This window comes from Coregonus lavaretus (assembly GCF_964263955.1).
Source record: "Coregonus lavaretus genome assembly, chromosome: 26".
Classification (NCBI taxonomy): Eukaryota; Metazoa; Chordata; class Actinopteri; order Salmoniformes; family Salmonidae; genus Coregonus; species Coregonus lavaretus.
In genome coordinates, this window is record NC_140013.1 from 25168365 (window position 1) to 25195752 (window position 27388).

The 27388-nt window shown below is 44.5% G+C and overlaps 1 protein-coding gene across 1 annotated transcript in view; it reads right to left on the minus strand.

The window, feature by feature from the left end:
- Positions 1-4253: 4253 nt before the first annotated feature.
- LOC311101954 (endothelial cell-selective adhesion molecule-like) overlaps positions 4254-27388 on the minus strand; it is a gene marked incomplete at its 5' end in the record, with an annotated part of 85240 nt that continues 62105 nt past the window's right edge. Inside the window, 8 exon segments of the mRNA XM_084143190.1 lie at positions 4254-4474; positions 4800-4822; positions 4825-5074; positions 5282-5411; positions 5508-5630; positions 14547-14591; positions 20517-20672; positions 21034-21235. Coding sequence (XP_083999316.1) covers positions 4291-4474; positions 4800-4822; positions 4825-5074; positions 5282-5411; positions 5508-5630; positions 14547-14591; positions 20517-20672; positions 21034-21235 — 1113 coding nt within the window. The 3' untranslated portion in view covers positions 4254-4290.

Consider the following 27388-nt stretch of genomic DNA (forward strand, 5'->3'; position numbering starts at 1 on the left):
CTCTATGAGCAGTGATGTGCTTAAAGTGTCAACATGATAGTGTAGTGAGTTGATGAGCATATGTTCTCTCCAGACAACACCTCCCTTATCAATGTCCATGTCAATATGTCATAATAGGCATACAGTACCAGTTAAAAGTTTGGACACACCTACTCATTCCAGGGTTTATCATTATTTTTTACTATTTTCTACATTGTAGAATAATAGTGAAGACAAAACTATGAAATAACATATATGGAATCATGTAGTAACCAAAAAAGTGCTAAACAACTCAAAATATATTTTATATTTGAGATTCTTCAAAGTAGCCACCCTTTGCCTTGATGACAGCTTTGCACACTCTTGGCATTCTCTCAACCAGCTTTATGAGGTAGTCACCTGGAATGCATTTCAATTAACAGGTGGGCCTTCTTAAAAGTTAATTTGTGGAATTTCTTTCATTCTTAATGCGTTTGAGCCAATCAGTTGTGTTGTGACAAGGTAGGGGGGTATACAGAAGATAGCCTTTTTTGGTAAAAGACCAAGTCCATATTATTGCAAGAACAGCTCAAATAAGCAATGAGAAACGACAGTCTATCATTACTTTAAGACACGGAGGTCAGTCAATCTGGAAAATTTCAAGAACTTTGAAAGTTTCTTCACTGCAGTCGCAAAAACCATCAAGCGCTATGATGAAACTGCCCCTCATGAGGACCGCCACAGGAAAGAAAGACCCAGAGTTACCTCTGCTGCAGAGGATAAGTTCATTAGAGTTACCAGCCTCAGAAATTGCAGCCCAAATAAATGCTTCACAGAGTTCAAGTAACAGACACATCTCAACATCAACTGTTCAGAGGAGACTGCGTGAATCAGGCCTTCATGGTCAAATTGCTGCAAAGAAACCACTACTAAAGGACACCAATAAGAAAAGGAGACTTGCTTGGGCCAAGAAACACAAGCAATGGACATTAGACTGGTGGAAATCTGTCCTTTGGTCTGATGAGTCCAAATTTGAGATTTTTGGTTCCAACTGCCATGTCTTTGTGAGACGCAGAGTAGGTGACCAGATGATCTCCGCATGTGTGGTTCCCACTGTGAAGCATGGAGGCGGAGGTGTGATGATGTGAGGGTGCTTTGCTGGTGACTCTGTCTGTGATTTATTTAGAATTCAAGGCACACTTAACCAGCATGGCTACCACATCATTCTGCAGCGATACGCCATCCCATCTGGTTTGCAAAGTGGGACTATCATTTGTTTTTCAACAGGACAATGACCCAACACACCTCCAGACTGTGTAAGGGCTATTTGACCAAGAAGGAGAGTGACGGAGTGCTGCATCAGATGACCTGTCCTCCACAATCACCTGACCTCAACCCAATTGAGATGGTTTGGGATGAGTTGGACCGCAGAGAGAAGGAAAAGCAGTCAACAAGTGCTCAGCATATGTGGGAACTCCTTCAAGACTGTTGGAAAACCATTACTTATTAAGCTGGTTGAGAGAATGCCAAGAGTGTGCAAAGCTGTCATCAAGGCAAAGGGTCGCTACTTTGAAGAATCTAAAATATAAAATATATTTAGATTTGTTTAACACCTTTTTGGTTACTACATGATTCCATATGTGTTATTTCATAGTTTTGATGTCATCACTATTATTCTACAATGTAGAAAATATAAAAAATAATGAAAAACCCTTGAATGAGTAGGTGTGTCCAAAATGTTGACTGGTACTGTATAACAAACATCATTTTACATATAATGTATATAAGTCAAACCTGTCAAAACAGTGCAGAAAGTATTCAGACCCCTTTACTTTTTCCACATTTTGTTACGTTACAGCCTTATTCTAAAATTTATAAAATTGTTTTTTTCCCTCATCAATCTACACACAATCTACACAAAATACATAAGTATTCAGACCTTTTACTCAGTACTTTGTTGAAGCACCTTTTGCAGCGAATATAGCCTAGAGTCTTCTTGGGTATGACGCTGCAAGCTTGGCACAACTGTATTTGGGGAGTTTCTCCCATTCTTGTTTGCAGATCCTCTCAAGCTCTGTCAGGTTGGATGGGGAGCGTCGCTGCACAGCTATTTTTAGGTCTCTCCAGAGATGTTCGATCGGGTTCCAGTCCGGGCTCTGGCTGGGCCCTCAAGGACATTCAGAGACTTGTCCCGAATCCCCTCCTGCGTTGTCTTGGCTGTGTGCTTAGGGTCGTTGTCCTGTTGAAAGGTGAACCATCGCCCCAGTCTGAGGTCCTCAGCGCTCTGGAGCAGGTTTTTATCAAGAATCTCTCTGTACTTTGCGCCGTTTATCTTTCCCTCGAACCTGACTAGTCTCCCAGTCCCTGCCACTGAAAAACATCCCCACAGCATGATGCTGCAACGACCATCCTACACCGTAGGGATGGTGCCAGGTTTCCTGCAGACGTGACGCTTGCCATTCAGGCCAAAGAGTTCAATCTTGGTTTCATCAGACCAGAGAATCTTGTTTCTCATGGTCTGAGAGTCATTTAGGTGCCTTTTGTCAAACTCCATGTGGGTTGTCATGTGCCTTCCGTCTGGCCACTCTACCATAAAGGCCTGATTGGTGGAGTGCTGCAGAGATGGTTATCCTTCTGGAAGGTTCTCTCATCTCCACAGAACAACTGGACCTCTGTCAGGTTCTTGGTCACCTCCCTGACCAAGGCCCTTCTCCCCTGATTGCTCAGTTTGGCCAGGCGGCCAGCTCTAGGAAGAGTCTTGGTGGTTCCAAACTTCCATTTAAGAATGATGGAAGCCATTGTGTTCTTGGGGACCTTCAATGCTGCAGAATGTTTTGGTACCCTTCCCCAGATCTGTGCCTCGACACAATCCTGTCTCGGAGCTCTACGGACAATTCCTTCTACCTCATGGCTTGGTTTTTGCACTGACATGCACTGTCAACTGTGGGACCTTATATAGACAGGTGTGTGCCTTTCCAAATTTACATTTTTGTAATTTATTTTTGTCCAAATCATGTCCAATCAATTGAATTTACCACAGGTGGACTCCAATCAAGTTGTAGAAACATCTCAAGGATGATCAATGGAAACACGATGCAACCTGAGCTCAATCTCAGGTCTCATAGCAAAGGGTCTGAATACTTATGTAAATAAGGTATTTCTGTTTTACATTTCTAATACATTTGCAACAATTTCCAAAAACCTGTTTTCACTTTGTCATTATGGGGTTTTGTGTGTAGATTGATGAGGCCAAATATTTATTTAATCCATTTTAGAATAAGGCTGTAACGTAGCAAAATGTGGAAAAGGTCAAGGGGTCTGAATACTTTCCGAATGCACTGTATACCGATTCAACAACCTCTTCACAAACAACTTGTTAAAAAAAAGTGTTTTAGATAATAATTAAGCAATAAGCCCCGAGGGGGTGTGGTGTATGGCTAATATACCATGGCTAAGGGCTATTCTTACCCACGACGCAACACGGAGTGCCTGGATACAGCCCTTAGCCGTGGTATATTGGCCATATACCACAAACCCCCAAGGTGCCTTATTGCTATTATAAATTGGTTACCAACATAATTAGAGCAGTAAAAAGATACACAGTCTGATTTACCAGGGCTGCCAGCCAATCAGCATTCAGGGTTCCACCCACCCAGTTTATAAAAGGCCTTAAAGAATATAGAATAGGCCTTGTTTAACCTTAAAGAATCTGAGCATGGCAAATAAAAACAAAAACATTATATATTTAGCAAAAAAGATTTGAAAACAGCTAAAATAATAAAAACAAATCAAGTAAGTCTTTGAACTTGTGCAGACTTGAATACAGTGGATTCCACAAGTGTCTTTAGCATGAGCTCTTCATTCTACTCTGAACATTATTTTGAACGATCACAATAAAAAAAGTGTTTTTAATTCCAAGCAAACCCTTCTCTCCACTTTCCCGAGTGGCACAGTGGTCTAAGGCACTGCATCGCAGTGCTAGCTGTGCCACTAGAGATCCTGGTTCGAATCCAGGCTCTGTCATCGCCGGCCACGACCGGGAGACCCATGGGGCGGTGCACAATTCGTCCAGGGTAGGGGAGGGAATGGCCGGCAGGGATGTAGCTCAGTTGGTAGAGCATGGTGTTATCAACGCCAGGGTTGTGGGTTCGATTCCCACAGGGGGCCAGTATAAAACAAATAATGTATGCACTCACTAACTGTAAGTTGCTCTGGATAAGAGCGTCTGCTAAATGACTGAAATGAAATATGCAATCTTCCTTTGAGGAAGTCTCTATCCATTTGCTTCAGTTTTTTTGTGCTCAGTAGTAAAATGGGAGACCCTCCAGTGGGCTATACCAGTGATCCAGCCTGGCTCTGAGCGGGCACCATGACGGGCACAGCACCCATACGGGCCAGGGTGGCGGAGCTGATGGGCGAGGTGAGAGGGCGTGGTACCTGGGGCTGGGCCCCCTCAGTCTTGTCGGGGTCTGTGACCATGTGGCCAGGTGGGGAATGGGGTGGGGCACCGTTGGAACTGGAGGATCTGCTGTGTCCATAGTGAGGCATGCTACTGATGCTGGGGGGTCGGCTGTGGTTGGAACTGGGGGGTCGGCTGTGCCTGTGTGGAGCGCTACCACTGATGTGGTTCGAGCTTGGTGGTCTGCTGTGCCCATGTGGAGAGGAGGCAACGATATTGTTAGAACTTGGGGGTCGACTGTGCTCCTGGGGGGAGGTGTCAACAATGATCCTAGTGCTGAGGGGCCGGGTGTGGCCAGGGTGTGGAGTCCCACTGATGTGGTTAGAACTGGGGGGTCGACTGTGCCCGTGTGGAGAGGTGGCATCAATGTTGTTAGTAACACAGAGGGGTCTGGTGTGCCCGGGTGGAGGTGTACCACTGATGTACCCTGGGAGGCCCTGCAGGGGGTTGGGCTCTCCAGGCCGAAGGCGGTAGGCGTTGAGCACAGAGCCTGTGTCACAGACCGGGGCAGTGGGGTAGGGGAAGTTGTTGGGCTGCTGGGGGTCTCGCAGATGGGGACTCGTGGCTATGGACGACAGCGTGCCATTTTTGGAGATGATGTCTGAGCCTGTGCCACTCTTTGCCCAGGAAACACGCTTGGGTGCCTGGGCATCCTCCCTGTGATGGATAGACAGACAGCCAATGAGAAAACACCAACCAAGATCATATCACATGCTACACACATCCTCCAACAACCAACCTGCAGAAATTGAATTAGAACACCTGCATCGTCCATGGTAGAGTGCTAGTAGTTGTACATCCTGTGGTGTTTAACAACTGCACCTGATTTTACGATAACACACACAAACACAGACAAAACCTCACTTGATATCATTGGCTATCTCCTCCTCTTCGTGGTCTCTCCTCCTCAGCATGAAGATGAGGACGAGTATGATGGCTAACAGTCCCACGATGGACCCCAGAGTAGCAGCAGCAATCGCTCCAGCATTAGAGGCTGTGGAAGAGGACACACAGAGAGGCTTCAAAAAGGAAACAAGAGCAGTCTGTATATACTAATATGAGATTGTGTGTGTTACTTTGCTATACTTACAGGTGAAGACCTCCAGGTTGATAGAGCAAGTGTCAGAGCCGGCAGTGTTGCTAGCTCGGCACACATATTTCCCTGACATGCTCTTAGTGAGGTTACTCAACCTGAGGGTACCTTGCCTCTCATCTGAAAGAGAAAGACAGTGTTACACACTCTTGCCTCTACAGTACATTAATATGTTTATGATGTACAGTGCACAGAACATTATACACCTATCAAACCCACTCTCCATCTACATTAATGTAGACAGTTACACTAGGTAACACAAGGGTAGCTACAGTATGTATACAAACATAATTAGACTACACACTGTACCAAGTACAATACTCTCTTGGTTCCGAAGCTATAAGTATTGAGGGGTATCCTGGTCCTAGGGAGTCACATCCCACTGGGCACAGACATCAATTCAATGTCTATTCCACGTTGGATCATTTCATTGAAATGAAGTGGAAACAATGTTGAGTCAACCAGTATGTGCCCAGTGGGATGGGCTGTTCTTTATACCAGTACAGATCCTCTTTGATGATATCACTCCTTTCTGTCCCGGGGATAAATAATGTGGTTATATAGAGAGACCTCACTATCAAATGGTTAAACACCAGACAAGGAATCGCCACAATGATGAATCAGAACCTGTGGCTTTTCACAGCTGGACTTCATTAGTTTACATAATCCTAGTTGCTGTGATCCACTTGTTATAGCTGGCGTGGGGATGCTCTATTGTAAGTATGTAACACTGGGGATACTAGAGAATAATAAACATATGTGGGGCAGCTCTTATCAAGCAAATCCTCTCAAAATCCGATTGGAAACGTCACATGAGAGAATATTTTTTCCAAATCAAATCAAATTGTATTTGCCACATGCTTAATAAACAACAGGTGTAGACTAACAGTGAAATGCTTACTTTCCAACAATGCAGAGAGAGAAAAATAAATAAATAATAGAAAGATAATAACACGAGGAATAAATACACAATGAGTAACAATAACTACACTGCTCAAAAAAATAAAGGGAACACTTAAACAACACAATGTAACTTCAAGTCAATCACACTTCTGTGAAATCAAACTGTCCACATAGGAAGCAACACTGATTGACAATAAATGTCACATGCTGTTGTGCAAATGGAATAGACAACAGGTGGAAATTATAGGCAATTAGCAAGACCACCCCAATAAAGGACTGGTTTTGCAGGTGGTGACCACAGACCACTTCTCAGTTCCTATGCTTCCTGGCTGATGTTTTGGTCACTTTAGAATGCTGGCGGTGCTTTCACTCTAGTGGTAGCATGAGACGGAGTCTACAACCCACACAAGTGGCTCAGGTAGTGCAGCTCATCCAGGATGGCACAATGCGAGCTGTGGCAAGAAGGTTTGCTGTGTCTGTCAGCGTAGTGTCCAGAGCATGTAGGCGCTACCAGGAGACAGGCCAGTACATCAGGAGACGTGGAGGAGGCCGTAGGAGGGCAACAACCCAGCAGCAGGACTGCTACCTCCGCCTTTGTGCAAGGAGGAGCAGGAGGAGCACTGCCAGAGCCCTGCAAAATGACCTCAAGCAGGCCACAAATGTGCATGTGTCTGCTCAAACGGTCAGAAACAGACTCCATGAGGGTGGTATGAGGGCCCGACGTCCACAGGTGGGGGTTGTGCTTACAGCCCAACATCGTGCAGGACGTTTGGCATTTGCCAGAGAACACCAAGATTGGCAAATTCGCCACTGGCGCCCTGTGCTCTTCACAGATGAAAGCAGGTTCACACTGAGCACGTGACAGACGTGACAGTCTGGAGACGCCATGGAGAACGTTCTGCTGCCTGCAACATCCTCCAGCATGACCGGTTTGGCGGTGGCACATTGTTGTCAGCACATTCAACTATGTAAAGAAAAGAGTATTTAATAAGATTATTTCATTCATTCAGATCTAGGATGTGTTATTTTAGTGTTCCCTTTATTTTTTTGAGCAGTGTATATACATGGGGTACCAGTATTGATTTGATGTGCAGGGGTATGAGGTAATTGAGGTTGATATGTACATATAGGTAGGCAACAGGATAGATAATAAGCAGTAGCAGCAGAATATGTCATGAGTCAAAAGAGTTAGTGCAAAGGGGGGGTCAATGCTATTTAGTTAACTATTTAGCAGTCTTATGGCTTGGGGGTAGAAGCTGTTCAGGGTTCTGTTGGTTCCAGACTTAGTGCATCGGTACCGCTTTCTGTGTGGTAGCAGAGAACAGTCTATGACTTGAGTGGCTGGAGCCTCCACCCATATATACCAATATAAAGAATCAAGAGGGAAAACAAATTGATATATCTTCATCATATGTCCTGAAGCATATCATAAAATGTCCTGAAGCATATCAACCCAGTGACTCAACCAGCTCAGCTCAAGTAGAGAAGCTAAAGTTCACAATAGGATGTCAGTACATTTACTAAGACTATAAATAAACTATGGCGTACGATGTCCTCTGTCCAAAATTGTCATTGTGACAAACAGCTGTTTGACCCTGTCCCAATGTCTAGGAGTGAACTGCTGGCTGGGATTCTTGTTTGATAACCTCAGCATGCACCATCTGCTGTTCTCTCTGGAAGGGTGGGGGAAAATAATTTCGCACGCAAAGCACACAGACTACACAACGCAACGGTGCTATTGCTAACTCATACTTTTTTTACAATAGGCACCTGCCATTAGTAACTCAGATGATGTCACGGATTCTGCCGAGGCTGCCCCTCCTCCTTGCTCGGGCAGGCTTCGGCGTTCGTCGTCACCGGAATACTAGCTGCTGCCGATCTATGTTCTATGTTTCTATGTTGCACCTGTTGTCTATTGTCACACACCTGTTGCCCATTATTGTAATCACACCTTCCCTATTTAATCCAGTGGCTCCCAATGTGTTTTGTGAGTGGTTGTTTTCGTTTTGTGTGTCGTTTGTGAGCGGGTTAGTTCCTCCCTGTGTGGAGAGATTTCTGTATTGTATTCTTTACTCATTTCTCAGTAAAGTACGTTTCTTCGTATTCTGTGTCCTGCGCCTGACTTCGACCCACCGCATTACACTGACACTCGTGACAGAACCACGCACCATTATGGAGTCAGCAGGTACAGCCAGTCAGTCCGAATCGATGGAGGAACGATTTCAATGACAGGAGAGTATCATCCAGGCTCTCAGCACTGCAATGGAGAGGGTGGTGAATACTATGGACCGTTGGGAGAGAGGTGGCCTTCCCACACCTCCTCCAACCACTCTACCACCCATACCACAGTCCACCTCTTCTCCACCTGGACCCAGTGGGATTCGGCTCTCGCTCCCGAGGGCATATGACGGTACACCAGCCGGGTGTCAGGGTTTCCTTCTCCAGGTAGAGCTCTACCTGGCAACTATTTACCCGGCGCCCTCGGGATACGAGAGCGTGTCCGCCTTCATCTCCTGTCTGTCGGGGAAGGCGCTCGAGTGGGCCAACGGCGAGTGGGGAGGTATTGACGCTGCATCGGTCCGCTACGAGGATTTCACCCGCTGCTTCCGGGCGGTATTCGATCATCCACCGGAGGGGAGAGCGGCGGGCGAGCGTCTGTTCCACCTACGACAGGAGAAGAGGAGCACCCAGGAATTTGCGCTGGAGTTCAGGACGTTGGCAGCCAGCGCCGGATGGAATGAGAGGGCCCTGATCGACCACTATCGGTGCAGCCTACGGGAGGACGTTCGGCGGGAACTGGCCTGCAGGGATACCAATCTCAACCTGGACCAACTGGTGGAGATGTCCATCAGGCTGGATAACCCGTTGGAGACCCGCGGATGTTCTGATCGGGGCCCATTCATTCCATCCCCCAGCACCTCCGACTCTACCCCCATGGAGCTCGGAGGTACTGCGCTTAGGGAGACCAGGAGAGGGGCTGTCCCCTGCACCAACTGTGGACGCAGAGGGCACACTGTGGACCGGTGCTGGGGAGGGTCCCCAGGGAGTTGAGACAGTAAGCAGAGCACTGGTCGACCATCTCAGGTGAGTAGACACCCGACTCACCCAGAGCTCCCTGTTGGTCAGTTGTGTATAGAGGTTGTGTTTTCAGAGTTTTCTCCTCATTCCCAGCATAAGGCGCTAGTAGATTCAGGCGCAGCTGGGAATTTTATTGATCGTCAATATTCTCATAGCGCGCCCTGTGCAGTGATTCTGTCATACATGCTATCAGAGGTAAGGGATAGCTGTACTTGACAGTGATCTGATTTAGCCCACGGTAATCAATGCACGTGCGTAACCCACCATCCTTCTTCTTCACGAAAAATAAGCTTGAGGAAACAGGTGAAGTGGAAGGCCGAATGTATCCCTGTCTCAGAGATTCGGAGACATATGTTTCCATGGCCGCCTTCTCCGCCTGTGACAGAGGATACACGTGACTCCGGGGAAGTGCAGAGCCTACCGGTGGATTTCGTGACAGATCTTCCCCCCTCACAAGGGAATACCACGATCCTGGTCGTTGTGGATCGGTTTTCTAAATCCTGCTGCCTCATTCCTCTACCCGGTCTCCCTACGGCCCTACAGACTGCTGAGGCCCTATTTACACACGTCTTCCGGCACTATGGGATACCTGAGGATATAGTGTCTGATCGGGGTTCCCAGTTCACCTCGAGGGTTTGGAGGGCGTTCATGGAATGTCTGGGAGTCTCGGTCAGCCTGACCTCAGGGTTTCACCCTGAAAGTAACGGGCAGGTGGAGAGAGTCAACCAGGAGGTGGGTAGGTTTCTGAGGTCGTATTGCCAGGACCGGCGTGGGGAGTGGTCGGTTTTCCCCCCCTGGGCAGAGATGGCCCAAAACTCCCTCCGCCACTCCTCCACTAACCTTACTCCATTCCAGTGTGTATTAGGTTATCAGCCGGTTCTGGCACCTTGGCATCAGAGCCAGATCGAGGCACCTGCGGTGGATGAATGGTTTCGGCGCTTGCAGGAGACCTGGAACGCTGCACATGTGCGCCAGCAGCGGGCCATCGGGCGGCAGAAGGCGAGCGCCAACTGCCACCGCAGTGAGGCTCCGGTGTATGCACCGGGGGACCGGGTCTGGCTCTCGACCTGAAACCTGCCCCTTCGCCTTCTCTGCCGGAAGCTGGGTCGGCGGTTTGTGGGGCCATTCAAAGTCCTGAGGAGATTGAACGAGGTATGTTATAGGTTACAGCTTCCTCCTGAGTATCGTATTAACCCCTCGTTCCATGTGTCTCTCCTCAGGCCGGTGGTAGCTGGTCCACTCCAGGAGTCTGAGATACGGGAGGTTCCTCCGCCCCCACTGGACATCGAGGGGGCACCGGCGTACTCGGTCCGTTCCATCTTAGATTCGAGGCGTCGGGTGGGAGGCCTGCAGTATCTCGTGGAGTGGGAGGGGTACGGTCCGGAGGAGCGGTGCTGGTTCCCTAGGAGGGACATCCTCGATCCCTCCATGTTGAGGGATTTCCACCGTAATCACCCGACTCGCCCCACGCCGCGTCCTCCTGGCCGTCCCCGAGGCCGGTGTCGACGCACGGCTGGAGCCGCGCATCGGGGGGGGGGGGGGGGGGTACTGTCACGGATTCTGCCGAGGCTGCCCCTCCTCCTTGCTCGGGCAGGCTTTGGCGTTCGTCGTCACCGGAATACTAGCTGCTGCCCAGTGACTCAACCAGCTCAGCTCAAGTAGAGAAGCTAAAGTTCACAATAGGATGTCAGTACCTTTACTAAGACTATAAATAAACTATGGCGTACGATGTCCTCTGTCCAAAATTGTCATTGTGACAAACAGCTGTTTGACCCTGTCCCAAAGTCTAGGAGTGAACTGCTGGCTGGGATTCTTGTTTGATAACCTCAGCATGCACCATCTGCTGTTCTCTCTGGAAGGGTGGGGGAAAATCATTTCGCATGCAAAGCACACAGACTACACAACGCAACGGTGCTATTGCTAACTCATACTTTCCATTTCAGAGTAAACAAAGCCTCTTGGGGAGATATAATATGTGGTAATGAGGACTCAATCCAACTATACTAAGTACTTGGCCTGACAGTGATTTGTTGTGTGCCAGATGGATGTACCTGTAGGTCTGTACAATAGGCACCTGCCATTAGTAACTCAGATGATGTCACGGATTCTGCCGAGGCTGCCCCTCCTCCTTGCTCGGGCAGGCTTCGGCGTTCGTCGTCACCGGAATACTAGCTGCTGCCGATCTATGTTCTATGTTTCTATGTTGCACCTGTTGTCTATTGTCACACAACTGTTGCCCATTATTGTAATCACGCCTTCCCTATTTAACCCAGTGGCTCCCAATGTGTTTTGTGCTTGGTTGTTTTGTGTGTCGTTTGTGAGCGGGTTAGTTCCTCCCTGTGTGGAGAGATTTCTGTATTGTATTCTTTACTCATTTCTCAGTAAAGTACGTTTCTTCGAGGTCTGCTATACACCAAGTCACTTGGCTCTGTCATATCCTCACATGGCCTCTCCTATCATTGCTACGCTGACGACACACAACTAATCTTCTCCTTTCCCCCTTCTGATAACCAGGTGGCGAATCGCATCTCTGCATGTCTGGCAGACATATCAGTATGGATGACGGATCACCACCTCAAGCCGAACCTTGGCAAGACGGAGCTGCTCTTCCTCCCGGGGAAGGACTGCCTGTTCCATGATCTCGCCATCACGGTTGACAACTCCGTTGTGTCCTCCTCCCAGAGTGCGAAGAGCCTTGGCGTGACCCTGGACAACACCCTGTCGTTCTCCGCTAACATCAAGGCGGTGACCCGATCCTGTAGGTTCATGCTCTACAACATACGGAGAGTACGACCCTGCCTTACACAGGAAGTGGCACAGGTCCTAATCCAGGCACTTGTCATCTCCCGTCTGGATTACTGCAACTCGCTGTTGGCTGGGCTCCCTGCCTGTGCCATTAAACCCCTACAACTCATCCAGAATGCCGCAGCCCGTCTGGTGTTCAACCTTCCCAAGTTCTCTCACGTCACCCCGCTCCTCCGCACACTCCAATGGCTTCCAGTTGAAGCTCGCATCTGCTACAAGACCATGGTGCTTGCCTACTGAGCTGTGAGGGGAACGGCACCTCCGTACCTTCAGGCTCTGATCAGTCCCTACACCCAAACGAGGGCATTGCGTTCATCCACCTCTGGCCTGCTGGCTCCCCTACCTCTGCGGAAGCATAGTTCCCGCTCAGCCCAGTCAAAACTGTTCGCTGCTCTGGCACCCCAATGGTGGAACAAGCTCCCTCACGACGCCAGGACAGCGGAGTCACTCACCACCTTCCGGAGACATTTGAAACCCCACCTCTTTAAGGAATACCTGGGATAGGATAAAGTAATCCTTCTACCCCCCCCCCCCCCCCCCCCAAAAAAAAAAAAACATAAAAACAAAAAAAACATTGTAAAGTGGTTATCCCACTGGCTATAAGGTGAATGCAGCAATTTGTAAGTCGCTCTGGATAAGAGCGTCTGCTAAATGACGTAAATGTAAATGTCTGTGTCCTGCGCCTGACTTCGACCCACCACATTACACTGACACTCGTGACAGATGAGAGGAACCAGACAGAACTGCTACAGATTAAAGAAAGATCAGCTCATTCTTAAACTTGGCAGATTCTCAAAATTGCACTGCAATCAAGATCCAAAGACAGACCTGTAGATGATCTGAAATCACCAATCTCTATATACCAAGAAAGTATTGTACTGATCAAAATACACTGAAATCAAACTATGAAATAACTACAGTAATACTGACTACAGTACTAACTACAGTAGCAAGTGACTATCACCAACATTTCTACAGGCAAGATCTAAGAACGCAAGAACACACACAAACAAACTGACAGTATTTGTGCCAACTGTTAATTGTGCACCTTCTCATGTTTCATACATATTCAGAATATTAAGACACAATCTTAGTCTACGTACAAGACAAAAAGGAAACACTTATTCTGGATTCAATCCAAACTCAATGACCTCAGCAAATGCAGCAGATTGCACATTGCAATCATAGTTTTGATTTAATCATTGAATGTCTGTCATTCGATGCAATGTACCAATGACAGCCATTGTGAGAAAGTCAAGGCTTTGTCTTTATCTCTGGCCTTGATATGTAGCCTACCTTTACCATCACTACTTGACTTATTGTTGCCTTTACAGTAATTTACCATTTATTTTATATTAGCATATTGATTACTGTGGATTTTCATACTTTTACATTGTGTTATTTGAGCATGTTATGAAGAGGTTAACCTACAGTACAGTGGTTGATATGTTATGAAGTAGTTTCATCCTCAGGCCAGGCCAGATGGCTAAGGGCCAAGGGGTCGTATCAGTTGATCCATACCAAAGGAAAAATGTTATATCACGCAAGTCTAACCAGCCTGGTCAAAGACATGTAATCTCAGATCAACTGAGTTCATAAGGGCAATGCAGATGTATACAAGGCAAAGTCATTGGTGAGGATTAACACAGACATGCTTTTGGATGAATAACATATTAAATTCTTCTTAGTGGGGGTCAGTTTTTTTTACATGGAGATGGGGGGTTGAGGTGACACCAGCAAGATTATAGAGAGCAATAGTAATGGCGTCTTTTCGTAGGCACAAACTCTGCCATGGCTCGTTGGCCAAAGCCTATGGGGGGATGAATGTTTTTTTGGAGGGTTTTTGGATAAACGCCGAAAATAAGGATATCTTATATGGTTTGTTCTATGAGATAATCTTTGTCAGCTAATGGCACTTTTGTGAATGTTGTAATCAAAACACAAACTTATTGCACATAAAGGCTTCATAATTCCTAAAGGTCATGTTAACTGACAGATATTATCTCTTAGAACAAAACGTATAAGCCTGTGTTAACCTCAGACCTTATTTTCAGCCTTTATCCCAAAACCCCATTCTTTCCCCATTAATTTCCCCTATAGGACTGGCTGAACGAACCAGAGGTAACTCATTTCCGGTTTTTAGGACTACAAGCTGGCGCGCTCTAATATTATATAGGCTGTGGGGCTCTACAGACTTCTGCGTCCTAGGGGGGTTGTGGTGGGTTGGGGGTGTATGTGTGAAACCCTTACCCATGAACCCTAGAACAAGCAAGGGCGAGGGGCAGGCTCTCCATTCTGTGGTCATGCAGGAGAGAAGAGTGGCAGAGACAGTGACTGAGAGAAGAAGGGCTGGTGCAGAGAGAGTGATTAAATAGGGAAGAGAGACTTCAACCCCTAGCCCCTACAAGGGAGTTGTAAGGAGTTGATAGCTGCAAAAGTTTGCAAGAAAAGAGTGATGAGACAGAGGCAGGAGAGAAGGAGAGACTGGGAACAACAGAAACACAGCTTAGAATGAAGCGAAAGAGACATGCTTATTGATTGAGGGAAGCTCGCTATTTTGACAAACCAAATTAGCTCATGGGATGTGTCAGAAATATTGTTGCCATTTTCGCGGCGGAACGCAATACCTGGAGGTGACGTAAAAGGGCTGGCTTTTGATGAATGAATAAGTTGTAGGTGGGGCGAGGGCTTGACCACTCCATAGCAAATTTTAACACGCTCTATGTGGTATAAAATGTGGTGGCTTCAAGTCATGCACAGTCTTTGACATTGTGTGTTGTCATGAATTCCAATTCAGTGGGAGGGCATGAATGTTCGTCCTAGTCCATTGTGATTTGTCGAGTATAGTTTTTTTCAAAACCAACAGTGACCTAATAGGCCCTAATAGAAATAACAAAAATGTATCTAGTTTTTTTGCTAAATATGTTAGAAATGTATGCAGTCTACATTGTAAGTAAGTAATTGGCTTCATTATGGAATTATCTTACACAGCACTTTCGTAAGCGGAAAAGGCCTTATATAGGCTACAGTAGGCTAAATTGCATTGCTTCATGTGCGAGCCATGCATGGACATGCCAATTGTTTTATACGCAAGATTACATTTGCAGTTACGTTGGTATAGCATTACGAAAGAGAATAGTTGACATAGGCTTGGTTTTAAATCAAATGAAATTAAAACAAGCAGACTATTTGCTTCAATGCTTCTAGGTAGGATCGGTCACATGGTGTCGTAAATCGCATCGCTTGTTCCATGGGCATACAGGCAATTTAGGCTAGGCAATGTGCCACCACTGACAAAGTTACTACTATAAAACAACTGAAATATTTTGCCTACTGCTGCTGCTGGACCAAAACAATACAAATGTACACTTGTGTTTGATAATACCAAGTGCCCTTTAGAATGCCAGTAGAGCACAGGGGTGGAGGCTCAATGTCACAGAGAGCATATGCCAGGTCAAAGAGAAAAATACAGTGGATCAGAGTGTTTTCAACTCCTAGAGATTATGCAGGTTTGTCTGTGTGTGTTTGGTGGTGCATTCAAACCCACAGTCCTGGATATTGCGTCAATCAGGCAGTGAAACAGATAAAGTGTATTAGTTGGGTAATCTATAGAAGAAGCGAGGAGATCAGAGGAGGAGCTATTCCAATACTTGGTCAATCAGTGTAAGCCTCATTATTGCTCAGAAACAGCTGGTGCTTTCACAATAATTGTCACAACTCTTCACAAAATAATACAATATAACAGGCATATGTGCAGTATAGTATGAGAAATAAACCTCAATTTGATATTTTTCTCTCTCTGCAAGTCTGACATAAGCATGCAGTGTGTACATAGCGCACATTTCCCAGTCTTTAAAGAGGATTAAGTGATGCATGTTATGGCATTTCAAAGAAAAAACTCAGTCACCTCACTGGAGAGAAATAAAATAGAAAAATGTGGATCTGCAATCCCACCGCCAGGCGCCAACACACCACACATTTGTCCTCAAAATGTAGCCCGACTCACAGAGTTAACAAGCGAACCCCCTGGCAATACATGCCAGAGGAGAAGGTTAGGAGAGATAATACCATATGGGAGAATGCACCCTGAATGGGTTTTCTGAACAGATCTACAAGTAAAAACATGGAGATCAGTATGCTACTATGGCTGTGTTTACACAGGCCGCCCAATTCTGATTCTATTGGCAAAGGAGCTGATCTGATTGGTCAAAAGACCAATTAGTGGAAAAATATCAGGATTACAGTATTCATCCCCCTTGGCGTTTTTCCTATTTTGTTGCATTACAACCTGTAATTTAAATGGATTTTTATTTGGATGTCATGTAATGGACATACGCAAAATAGTCAAAATTGGTGAAGTGAAATGAAAAAAATAACTTGTTTCAAATAATTCTAAAAAATAAATAACAGAAAAGTGGTGCGTGCATATGTATTCACCCCCTTTGCTAGGAAGCCCCTAAATAAGATCTGGTGCAATAAATTAGTCTCCCGAGTGGTGCAGTGGTCTAAGGCACTGCATCGCAGTGCTAGCTGTGCCACTACATTTTACATTTACATTTTAGTCATTTAGCAGACGCTCTTATCCAGAGCGACTTACAGGAGCAATTAGGGTTAAGTGCCTTGCTCAAGGGCACATCGACAGATTTTTCACCTAGTCGGCTCGGGGATTAGAACCAGCGACCTTTCGGTTACTGGCACAACGCTCTTAACCACTAAGCTACCTGCCGCCCACTAGAGATCCTGGTTCGAATACAGGCTCTGTCGTAGCCGGCCGCGACCGGGAGACCCATGGTGCGGCGCACAATTCGTCCAGGGTAGGGGAGGGAATGGCCGGCAGGAATGTATGCGCTCACTAACTGTAAGTCGCTCTGGATAAGAGCGTCTGCTAAATGACAAATACATTTTAAAAAATACCTTCAGAAGTCACATAATTAGTTGAATAAAGTCCACCTGTGTGCAATCTAAGTGTCACATGATCTCAGTATATATACACCTGTTCTGAAAGGCCCCAGAGTCTGCAACACCACTAAGCAAGGGGCACCACCAAGCAAGTGGCACCATGAAGAACAAGGAGCTCTCCAAACAGGTCAGGGACAAAGTTGTGGAGAAGTACAGATCAGGGTTGGGTTATATAAAAATATCCCAAACTTTGAACATCCCACGGAGCACCATTAAATCCATTATTAAAAAATGGAAAGAATATGGCACCACAACAAACCTGGCCGCCCACCAAAACTCACGAACCAGGCAAGGAGGGCATTAATCAAGGAGCTCTCCAAACAGGTCAGAGAGACGAAAGATAACCCTGAAGGAGCTGCAAAGCTCCACAGCAGAGATTAGAGTATCTGTCCATAGAGCTTTATGGAAGAGTGGCCAGAAAAAAGCCATTGCTTAAAGAAAAAAATAAGTAAACCTGTTTGGTGTTCGCCAAAAGGCATGTGGGAGACTCCCCAAACATATGGAAGAAGGTACTCTGGTCAGATGAGACTAAAATTGAGCTTTTTGGCCATCAAGGAAAGCGCTATGTCTGGTGCAAACCCAACACCTCTCATCACCCGATAACACCATCCCCACAGTGAAGCATGGTGGTGGCAGCATCATGCTGTGGGGATGTTTTTCATCGGCAGGGACTGGGAAACTGGTCAGAATTGAAGGAATGATGGATGGCACTAAATACAGGGAAATTCTTGAGGGAAACCTGTTTCACTCTTCCAGTGATTTGAGACCGGGACGGAGGTTTACCTTCCAGCAGGACAATGACCCTAAGCATACTGCTAAAGCAACACTCAAGTGGTTTAAGGAGAAACATTTAAATGTCTTGGAATGGCCTAGTCAAAGCCCAGACCTCAATCCAATTGAGAATCTGTGGTATGACTTAAAGAAAGTTGTATACCAGCGGAACCCATCCAACTTGAAGGAGCTGGAGCTGTTTTGCCTTGAAGAATGGGCAAAAATCCCAGTGGCTAGATGTGCCAAGCTTATAGAGACATACCGCAAGAGACTTGCAGATGTAATTTCTGCAAGAAAATTGGTAACACACTACGCCGTGAAGGACTGAAATCCTGCAGCGCCCGCAAGGTCCCCCTGCTCAAGAAAGCACATATACAGGCCCGTCTGAAGTTTGCCAATGAACATCTGAATGATTCAGAGGAGAACTGGGTGAAAGTGTTGTGGTCAGATGAGACCAAAATCGAGCTCTTTGCCATCAACTCAACTCGCCGTGTTTGGAGGAGGAGGAATGCTGCCTATGACCCCAAGAACACCATCCCCACCGTCAAACATGGAGGTGGAAACATTATGCTTTGGGGGTGTTTTTCTGCTAAGGGGACAGGACAACTTCACCACATCAAAGGGACGATGGACGGGGCCATGTACCGTCAAATCTTGGGTGAGAACCTCCTTCCCTTAGCCAGGGCATTGAAAATGGGTCGTGGATGGGTATTCCAGCATGACAATGACCCAAAACACACGGCCAAGGCAACAAAGGAGTGGCTCAAGAAGAAGCACATTAAGGTCCTGGAGAGGCCTAGCCAGTCTCCAGACCTTAATCCCATAGAAAATCTGTGGAGGGAGCTGAAGGTTCGAGTTGCCAAACGTCAGCCTCGAAACCTTAATGACTTGGAGAAGATCTGCAAAGAGGAGTGGGACAAAATCCCTTCTGAGATGTGTGCAAACCTGGTGGCCAACTACAAGAAACGTCTGACCTCTGTGATTGCCAACAAGGGTTTTGCCACCAAGTACTAAGTCATGTTTTGCAGAGGGGTCAAATACTTATTTCCCTCATTAAAATGCAAATCAATTTATAACATTTTTGACATGCATTTTTCTGGATTTTTTTGTTGTTATTCTGTCTCTCACTGTTCAAATAAACTTACCATTAAAATGATAGGCTGATCATGGCTTTGTCAGTGGGCAAACTTACAAAATCAGCAGGGGATCAAATACTTTTTTCCCTCACTGTATGTAAATGAAATGATACAAACCCACAAAAAAATCAAATTTAATTCCAGGTTGTAAGGCAATACAATTGGAAAAATGCCAAGGGGGGTGAATACTTTCGCAAGCCACTGTATAGGCTGCCTATTTGAATCTCTGAAACGATATATTTGTATTTCATTTGGAATTATCTCCATCTTATGTCAATGTTAATTAATATTTAGAAGCTAGTTATTACTTAACGAGCCTATCAATTTATCTATTTTAGTTCTCATTTTGACAATCTTAGTGACAGGTAGGGCTCCTTCCTACAATAATCCATATGGAGCTGTTGTGAAGAGGACAATATGACAGTTTGCATTGGCTAAAATGATATTGCACCCATCCACAGTAGTGGCAGATGTTTTCAGTGCTGGTTAGTAGTGGCTACTCTGCATCACATGGGTTAGTGCTATACATTGGTGATGGATGGAGGTGAGCTATCATTTGTGATCCTTAGCTCATACAGTACATACACTGACTGTACAACATTTACATTTACGTCATTTAGCAGACGCTCTTATCCAGAGCGACTTACAAATTGGTGCATTCACCTTATAGCCAGTGGCATAACCACTTTACAATTATTATTATTATTATTATTTATTTTTTTGGAGGGGTGGGGTAAGGGGGGGTAGAAGGATTACTTTATCCTATCACAGGTATTCAAAACATTAGGAACACCTGACATAGACTGACAAGGTGAATCCAGGTGAAAACTATGATCCCTTATTGATGTCACCTGAGACAATTGAGACATGGATTGAGACAATTGAGACATGGATTGTGTGTGTGCCATTCAAAGGGTGAATGGGCAAGACAAAAGATTGAAGTGCCATTGAACAGGATATGGTAGTAGGTGCCAGGCGCACTGGTTCGAGTATGTCAAGAACTGCAATGCTGCTGGGTTTTTCACACTCAACAGTTTCCTGTGTGTAATGGTCCACCACCCAAAGGACATCCAGACAACTTGACACAACTGTGGGAACCATTGGAGTCAACATGGGCCAGCATCCCTGTGGAATGCTTTCGACACCTTGTAGAGTCCATTCCCCAACAAATTGAGGCTGTTCTGACAGCAAAAATGGGTGCAATTCAATATTAGGAAGATGTTTTTTACACTCAATAAGAATTCAATCCATTCTGATGGGGACTACTCAGTATCATGATAAAACGTAACTGAGGCAGAGAGGTAATGTGATTGATTGGCTAACATTATTGGTAGAGATATAAGGGAGTACTCACTCTGCATGGGGGAAAAGAAGACCTCTGACATGGGGGCGTTCTTGGTCCATTTGTAATGAGGGATGGGTTTGCCCGAGCTGGACTTACAGCTCAGTGTCACGTTGCCATTCAGCACAGATGACCCAGTCATTGTGCACACTGGAGGCGAGGGAGGGACTGAGAGAGAGAGAGAACAGATAGTTAGAAACAACAGAAGAGCTATGAGAGAAACAAATGAAAGGATTTGGTCTTCTACAATTGACCCCCAATCGACCTCCTAAAGTATTGTATTAACCCATTTCAATTGAACAGGGTACTGTATTTCTAAGAATGGTGGCCACACTGCACAAGGTAAAGGAAATTTGCCAACACTCTCTCTCCATCTGTTGAAGCTGTGGGAAAATATTATAGAGACAGCCCAGTGCATATGTACAAACTGTACAGTTTACACTTTTATGTTTCCATCTCTGAGGCCTGGCCCAAAAAACAGTCAAGTATTTGTAAGTGCCAGAATCCAGGTGTCCAGTCCGGTTGGTACCTTTGACATTAAGGCGCATTTCTCCAGAGAGTCCGGCGGCTCCAGGGATGATGACATTGCAGAGGTATCGTCCTGAGTCTGACTCCTGGGTGTTGTTGATGTAGATGGAGAGATTGGCCGAGGGCATGGACAAGCTGAACCCAACACGCTTCCTGAACTCAGGACTACCTATCCCTGGCTCACCATTACTGTAGGAGATGACCTGCACAGACAGACAGACAGACAGACAGGGGAAATACTTTACAATAGGGAACGCAACAGTAGACTGTGTTCCCTATTGCAATTCAGGAACCAAATGTACTGTCAGCAAATGATTTTACCCAGGATGAGCACTCCATTCCATAAAAGCCTTCTAGTAGCGCCGGCATAATGTATCTAAACTCTACATATTGTTAGCCTTTTCGAGCCAGCATTTGTGTTGCTTGTCGAGGAGAGAGACTAGCATTTTTGCAACACTGCACGAGAGGGTTTGTTGTAATGAAAACCAATGCAAGTACAGTGCCTTGCAAAAGTATTCATCCCCCGTGGCGTTTTTTCCTATTTTGTTGCATTACAACCTGTAATTTAAATTGATTTTTATTTGGATGTCATGTAATGTACATACACAAAATAGTCCAAATTGGTGAAGTGAAAAAAATAACTTGTTAAAAAAAATTATACAAAATAAATAACGGAAAAGTGGTGCTATGAAGCCCCTAAATAAGATCTGGTGCAACCAATTACCTTCAGAAGTCACATAATTAGTTAAATAAAGTCCACCTGTGTGCAATCTAAATGTCACATGATCTGTCACATGATCTCAGTATATATACACCTGTTCTGAAAGGCCCCAGAGTCTGCAACACCACTAAGCAAGTGGCACCACCAAGCAAGCGGCACCATGAAGACCAAGGAGCTCTCCAAACAGGTCAGAGACAAAGTTGTGGAGAAGTACACATCAGGGTTGGGTTATAAAAAAATATCCGAAACTTTGAACATCCCACGGAGCACCATTAAATCCATTATTAAAAAATTGAAAGAATATGGCACCACAACTAACCTGCCAATAGAGGGCCGCCCACCAAAACTCACGGACCAGGCAAGGAGGGCATTAATCAGAGACCAAAGATAACCCTGAAGGAGCTGCAAAGCTCCACAGCGGAGATTGGAGTATCTGTCCATAGGACCTCTTTAAGCCGTACACTCCACAGAGCTGGGCTTTACGGAAGAGTGGCCAGAAAAAAGCCATTACTTAAAGAAAAAAATAAGTAAACCCGTTTGGTGTTCGCCAAAAGGCATGTGGGAGACTCCCCAAACATATGGAAGAAGGTACTCTGGTCAGATGAGACTAAAATTGAGCTTTTTGGTCATCAAGGAAAGCGCTATGTCTGGCGCAAACCCAACACCTCTCATCACCCCGAGAACACCATCCCCACAGTGAAGCATGGTGGTGGCAGCATCATGCTGTGGGGATGTTTTTCATCGGCAGGGACTGGGAAACTGGTCAGAATTGAAGGAATGATGGATGGCGCTAAATACAGGGAAATTCTTGATGGAAACCTGTTTCAGTCTTCCAGAGATTTGAGACTGGGACGGAGGTTCACCTTCCAGCAGGACAATGACCCTAAGCATACTGCTAAAGCAACACTTGAGTGGTTTACGGGGAAACATTTAAATGTCTTGCAATTGCCTAGTCAAAGCCCAGACCTCAATCCAATTGAAAATCTGTGGTTTGACTTAAAGATTGCTGTACACCAGCGGAACCCATCCAACTTGAAGGAGCTGGAGCAGTTTTGCCTTGAAGAATGGGCAAAAATCCCAGTGGCTAGATGCGCCAAGCTTATAGAGACATACCCCAAGAGACTTGCAGCTGTAATTACTGCAAAAGGTGGCTCCACAAAGTATTGACTTTGGAGGGGGATGGTGTGAATAGTTATGCACGCTCAAGTTTTTAGTTTTTTTGTCTTATTTCTTGTTTGTTTCACAATAAGAAATATTTTGCATCGTCAAAGTGGTAGGCATGTTGTGTAAATCAAATGATACAAACCCCCAAAAAATCTAATTTAATTCCAGGTTGTAAGACAACAAAATAGGAAAAATGCCAAGGGGGGTGAATACTTTCGCAAGCCACTGTAACTACAGAAATACCGGTTCTCTAAATATACAATACTGATTTTGAGCTGAAATACGATTTTCGGTGCCATCTATTGACAGTTTACACGGCCACACAGATTAACCGTATAATAGAAGTAAACGTCCTTCATAAAGATAATCCTGATATGTATGTGCAGATGGTGGAGTTAGAATTTTTAGACTGATTTTCTTTTAGAGATAAGCACACAGGCCATGGCCAGTGAAACTACTGAGATTATTGTAATCACTGAAGAAGCCACGCACACACACATCCAGAGGTTTTCTAAACATACAGGACATACATGCAACACGCCCACACCGTTAGTGCCATATGGTTACCACATATTTTGTCTGTATCTATAAAACTAAAGAGACATCAGGATGGATGTTGAGAATAATCCTAATACACAGTCTCACACAACTACATGCTTAGGCTAAACTATAAAGGTGGAGGTAAACTAACCTCATCCCCAGGCTCGAATTTCTGGCACAGAGCCTGGTATCACTGTGCCACAAAGTGGGACTTGAAATGGGTGTGATTAAAATCGAGGCGGGAGTGGGAGCGAGCCTGCTACAGCTGTATTAGATGGGACCAATCAAAATTAATGTTCTATCACATTGACCATATTCTTTTTGGGAAGACCAATTGATTCTGAGTTCGGGCATATAACGTTTATATGTGAAAACTATTTCTAAGATGCGTATTTTCAGATTTTCCAATTTCTAAGATGCGTACTTTCAGATTTTCCGATTGTTTAAATCACTTAAACTGCTTGCGCTTTGAATTCCGCAATGTAGGGGGGAGGTTCTATAGGTTATGCTAGATTGTGATGCACTGAGGTGCTGTGAAACCAGATGGTTCGACAGAGAGAGCCAGCTGGTGGACGAGATTAGAGGCAAACCAACCAACTTTGAACTATAAATCTTCTTTATCATATATTTTTTTTATGTTGTGTGAAAACTCAATAAATATTTAATCACAAAAAAAAAGATTAATATTATGACAGCTTTCAACTATGTAGTCTACAATCAGTGCATTGTTCCATGTTGAGCTGTTCAGCTTTACATATTCTAGTGTGTGAAGTAGCTCCTTTTGTTGTTTGTAATGTGTATAACAAAAGTTGCTCTATGTACATCCAGTACAGTGCCTATAGAAAGTCTACACCCCCTTGAGCTTTTTTCATCTAAAAAGGATTACATTCTTTTTTTTCTTCTACAGATCTACACAACCTACTCCACATTTTAAAAGAAAGTTATAGAACATTTTCCAAATTAAGAAAATGTTTTATTATTGAAATATCATAATTGAATAAGTCTCCACCCCAGTAAGTTCATACTTTGTGGAAGCACCTTTAATATTCTACCAACTTTACACAACTCTTAGGGCAACATACAGTACAAGTCAAAAGTTTGGACACACCTACTAATTCAAGGGTTTTTCTTAATTTTTACTATTTTCTACATTGTAGAATAATAGTGAAGACATCAAAACTATGAAATAACACATATGGAATCATGTAGTAACCAGAAAAGTTTGAAACAAATCTAAATATATTTTATATTTGAGATTCTTCAAATAGCCACCCTTTGCCTTGATGACAGCTTTGCACACTCTTGGCATTCTCTCAACCAGCTTCACCTGGAATGCTTTTCCAACAGTCTTGAAGGAGTTCCCACATATGCTGAGCACTTGTTGGCTGCTTTTCCTTCACTCTGCCGTCTGACTCATCCCAAACGATCTCAATTGGGTTGAGGTCGGGGGATTGTGGAGGCCAGGTCATCTGATGCAGCACTCCATCACTCTCCTTATTGGTCAAATAGCCCTTACACAGCCTGGAGGAGTGTTGGGTCATTGTCCTGTTGAAAAACAAATGATAGTCCCACTAAGCCCAAACCAGATGGGATGGTGTATCGCTGCAGAATGCTGTGGTAGCCATGCTGGTTAAGTGTGCCTTGAATTCTAATTAAATCACAGACAGTGTCACAAGCAAAGCACCCCCACACCATAACACCTCCTCCTCCATGCTTTACGGTGGGAACTACACATGCAGAGATCATCCGCTCACCCACACCGCATCTCACAAAGACACGACGGTTGGAACCAAAAATCTCCAATTTGGACTCCAGACCAAAGGACACATTTCCACCAGTCTAATGTCCATTGCTTGTGTTTCTTTGCCCAAGCAGGTCTCTTCTTCCTATTGGTGTCCTTTAGTAATGGTTTCTTTGCAGCAATGTGACCATGAAGGCCTGATTCACACAGTCCCCTCTGAACAGTTGATGTTGAGATGTGTCTGTTACTTGAACTCTGTGAAGCATTTATTTGGGTGCAATTTCTGAGGCTGATAACTCTAATGAACTTATCCTCTGCAGCAGAGGTAACTCTGGGTCTTCCATTTCTGTCGCGGTCCTCATGAGAGCCAGTATCATCATAGCGCTTGATGGTTTTTGCGACTGCACTTGAAGAAACTTTCAACGTTTTTGAAATGTTCTGTATTGACTGACCTTCATGTCTTAAAGTAATCATGGACTGTCATTTGTCTTTGCTTATTTAAGCTGTTCTTGCCATAATATGGACTTGGTCTTTTACTAAATAGGGCTCTCTTCTGTATACCCTCCCTACCTTGTCACAACACAACTGATTGGCTCAAACGCATTAAGAAGGAAAGAAATTCCACAAATTAACTTTTAAGAAGACACATCTGTTAATTGAAATGCATTCCAGGTGACTACCTCATGAAGTTGGTAGAGAGAATGCCAAGAGTGTGCAAAGCTGTCATCAAGGGAAAGGGTGGCTATTTGAAGAATCTCAAATATAAAATATATTTTGATTTGTTTAACACTTTTTTGGTTACTACATGATTCCATATGTGTTATTTCATAGTTTTTATGTCTTCATTATTATTCTACAATGTAAAAAATATAAAAAATAAAGAAAACCCCTTGAATGAGTAGGTGTGTCCAAACTTTTGACTGGTTGTGTATATCCATCATTTTTGTCAAAATTGCTCAGGCTCAGTACATTTGATTAGGGATCATTGATAGACAGCGATATTTAAACCTTGTCTCTGATTTCTTAAGCTGATTTAAGTCAGGACTGAGACTAGACCACCCAAAAACACTCAACATCTCTTGGAAAGCCATTCTGGTGTGTCTTTGGTATAAAAATGTGTGTCATTGTCTCAATGAAAAACAGAACAGAAACAGAATGGATGATTTGGAGTGGATCTTTTAACACAGGTTTCTTTCTTTTCACATTGTCATACAGGTCAGTAATATGGAGTGATTGCAATGTTGTTGATCCCTTTGTATTTTCAAGTATAGTGGTGGCTGCACCATGTTATGAGTATGCTTGTCACCGGCAGGGACTGGGGAGTTTGTTAGGATCAAAATAAATATGAAAGGAGCAAAGCGCAGGTAAAAAGTTAGAGGAAAACCCACCTCAGTCTTCTGAAGACCCTGGGATAGATTTTTTTTATTTGTCAATTACACAAATGTTTTTGCAAAAGACACACCAGAATGGCTTTCCAAGAGGTGTTGACTGTTCCTGAGTTGTCTAGTCTCAGTCCTGACTTAAATCTGTTTAAAAAATCAGAGACAAGGTTTAAATATCGCTGTCTATCAATGATCCCCAACCAAATTTACTGAGCCTGAGCAATTTTGACAAAAACAATGGATATATGTTGCTCTAAGAGTTGCAAACTTGGAAGAATCTTAATGAAAATGATTCACAGCTGTAATGGCTGCCAAAGGTGCTTCCACCAAGTTTTAACTCAGGGGGGTGGAGACTTATCCAATTATGATATATATATATATATATATATATATATATATATATATATATATATATATATATATATATATATACAGTGGGGAGAAAAAGTATTTGATACACTGACGATTTTGCAGGTTTTCCTACTTACAAAGCATGTAGAGGTTTGTAATTTTTATCATAGGTACACTTCAACTGTGAGAGACGGAATCTAAAACAAAAATCCAGAAAATCACATTGTATGATTTTTAAGTAATTAATTTGCATTTTATTGCATGACATAAGTATTTGATCACCTACCAACCAGTAAGAATTCCGTCTCTCACAGACCTGTTAGTTTTTCTTTAAGAAGCTGTCCTGTTCTCCACTCATTACCTGTATTAACTGCACCTGTCTGAACTCGTTACCTGTATAAAAGACACCTGTCCACACACTCAATCAAACAGACTCCAACCTCTCCACAATGGCCAA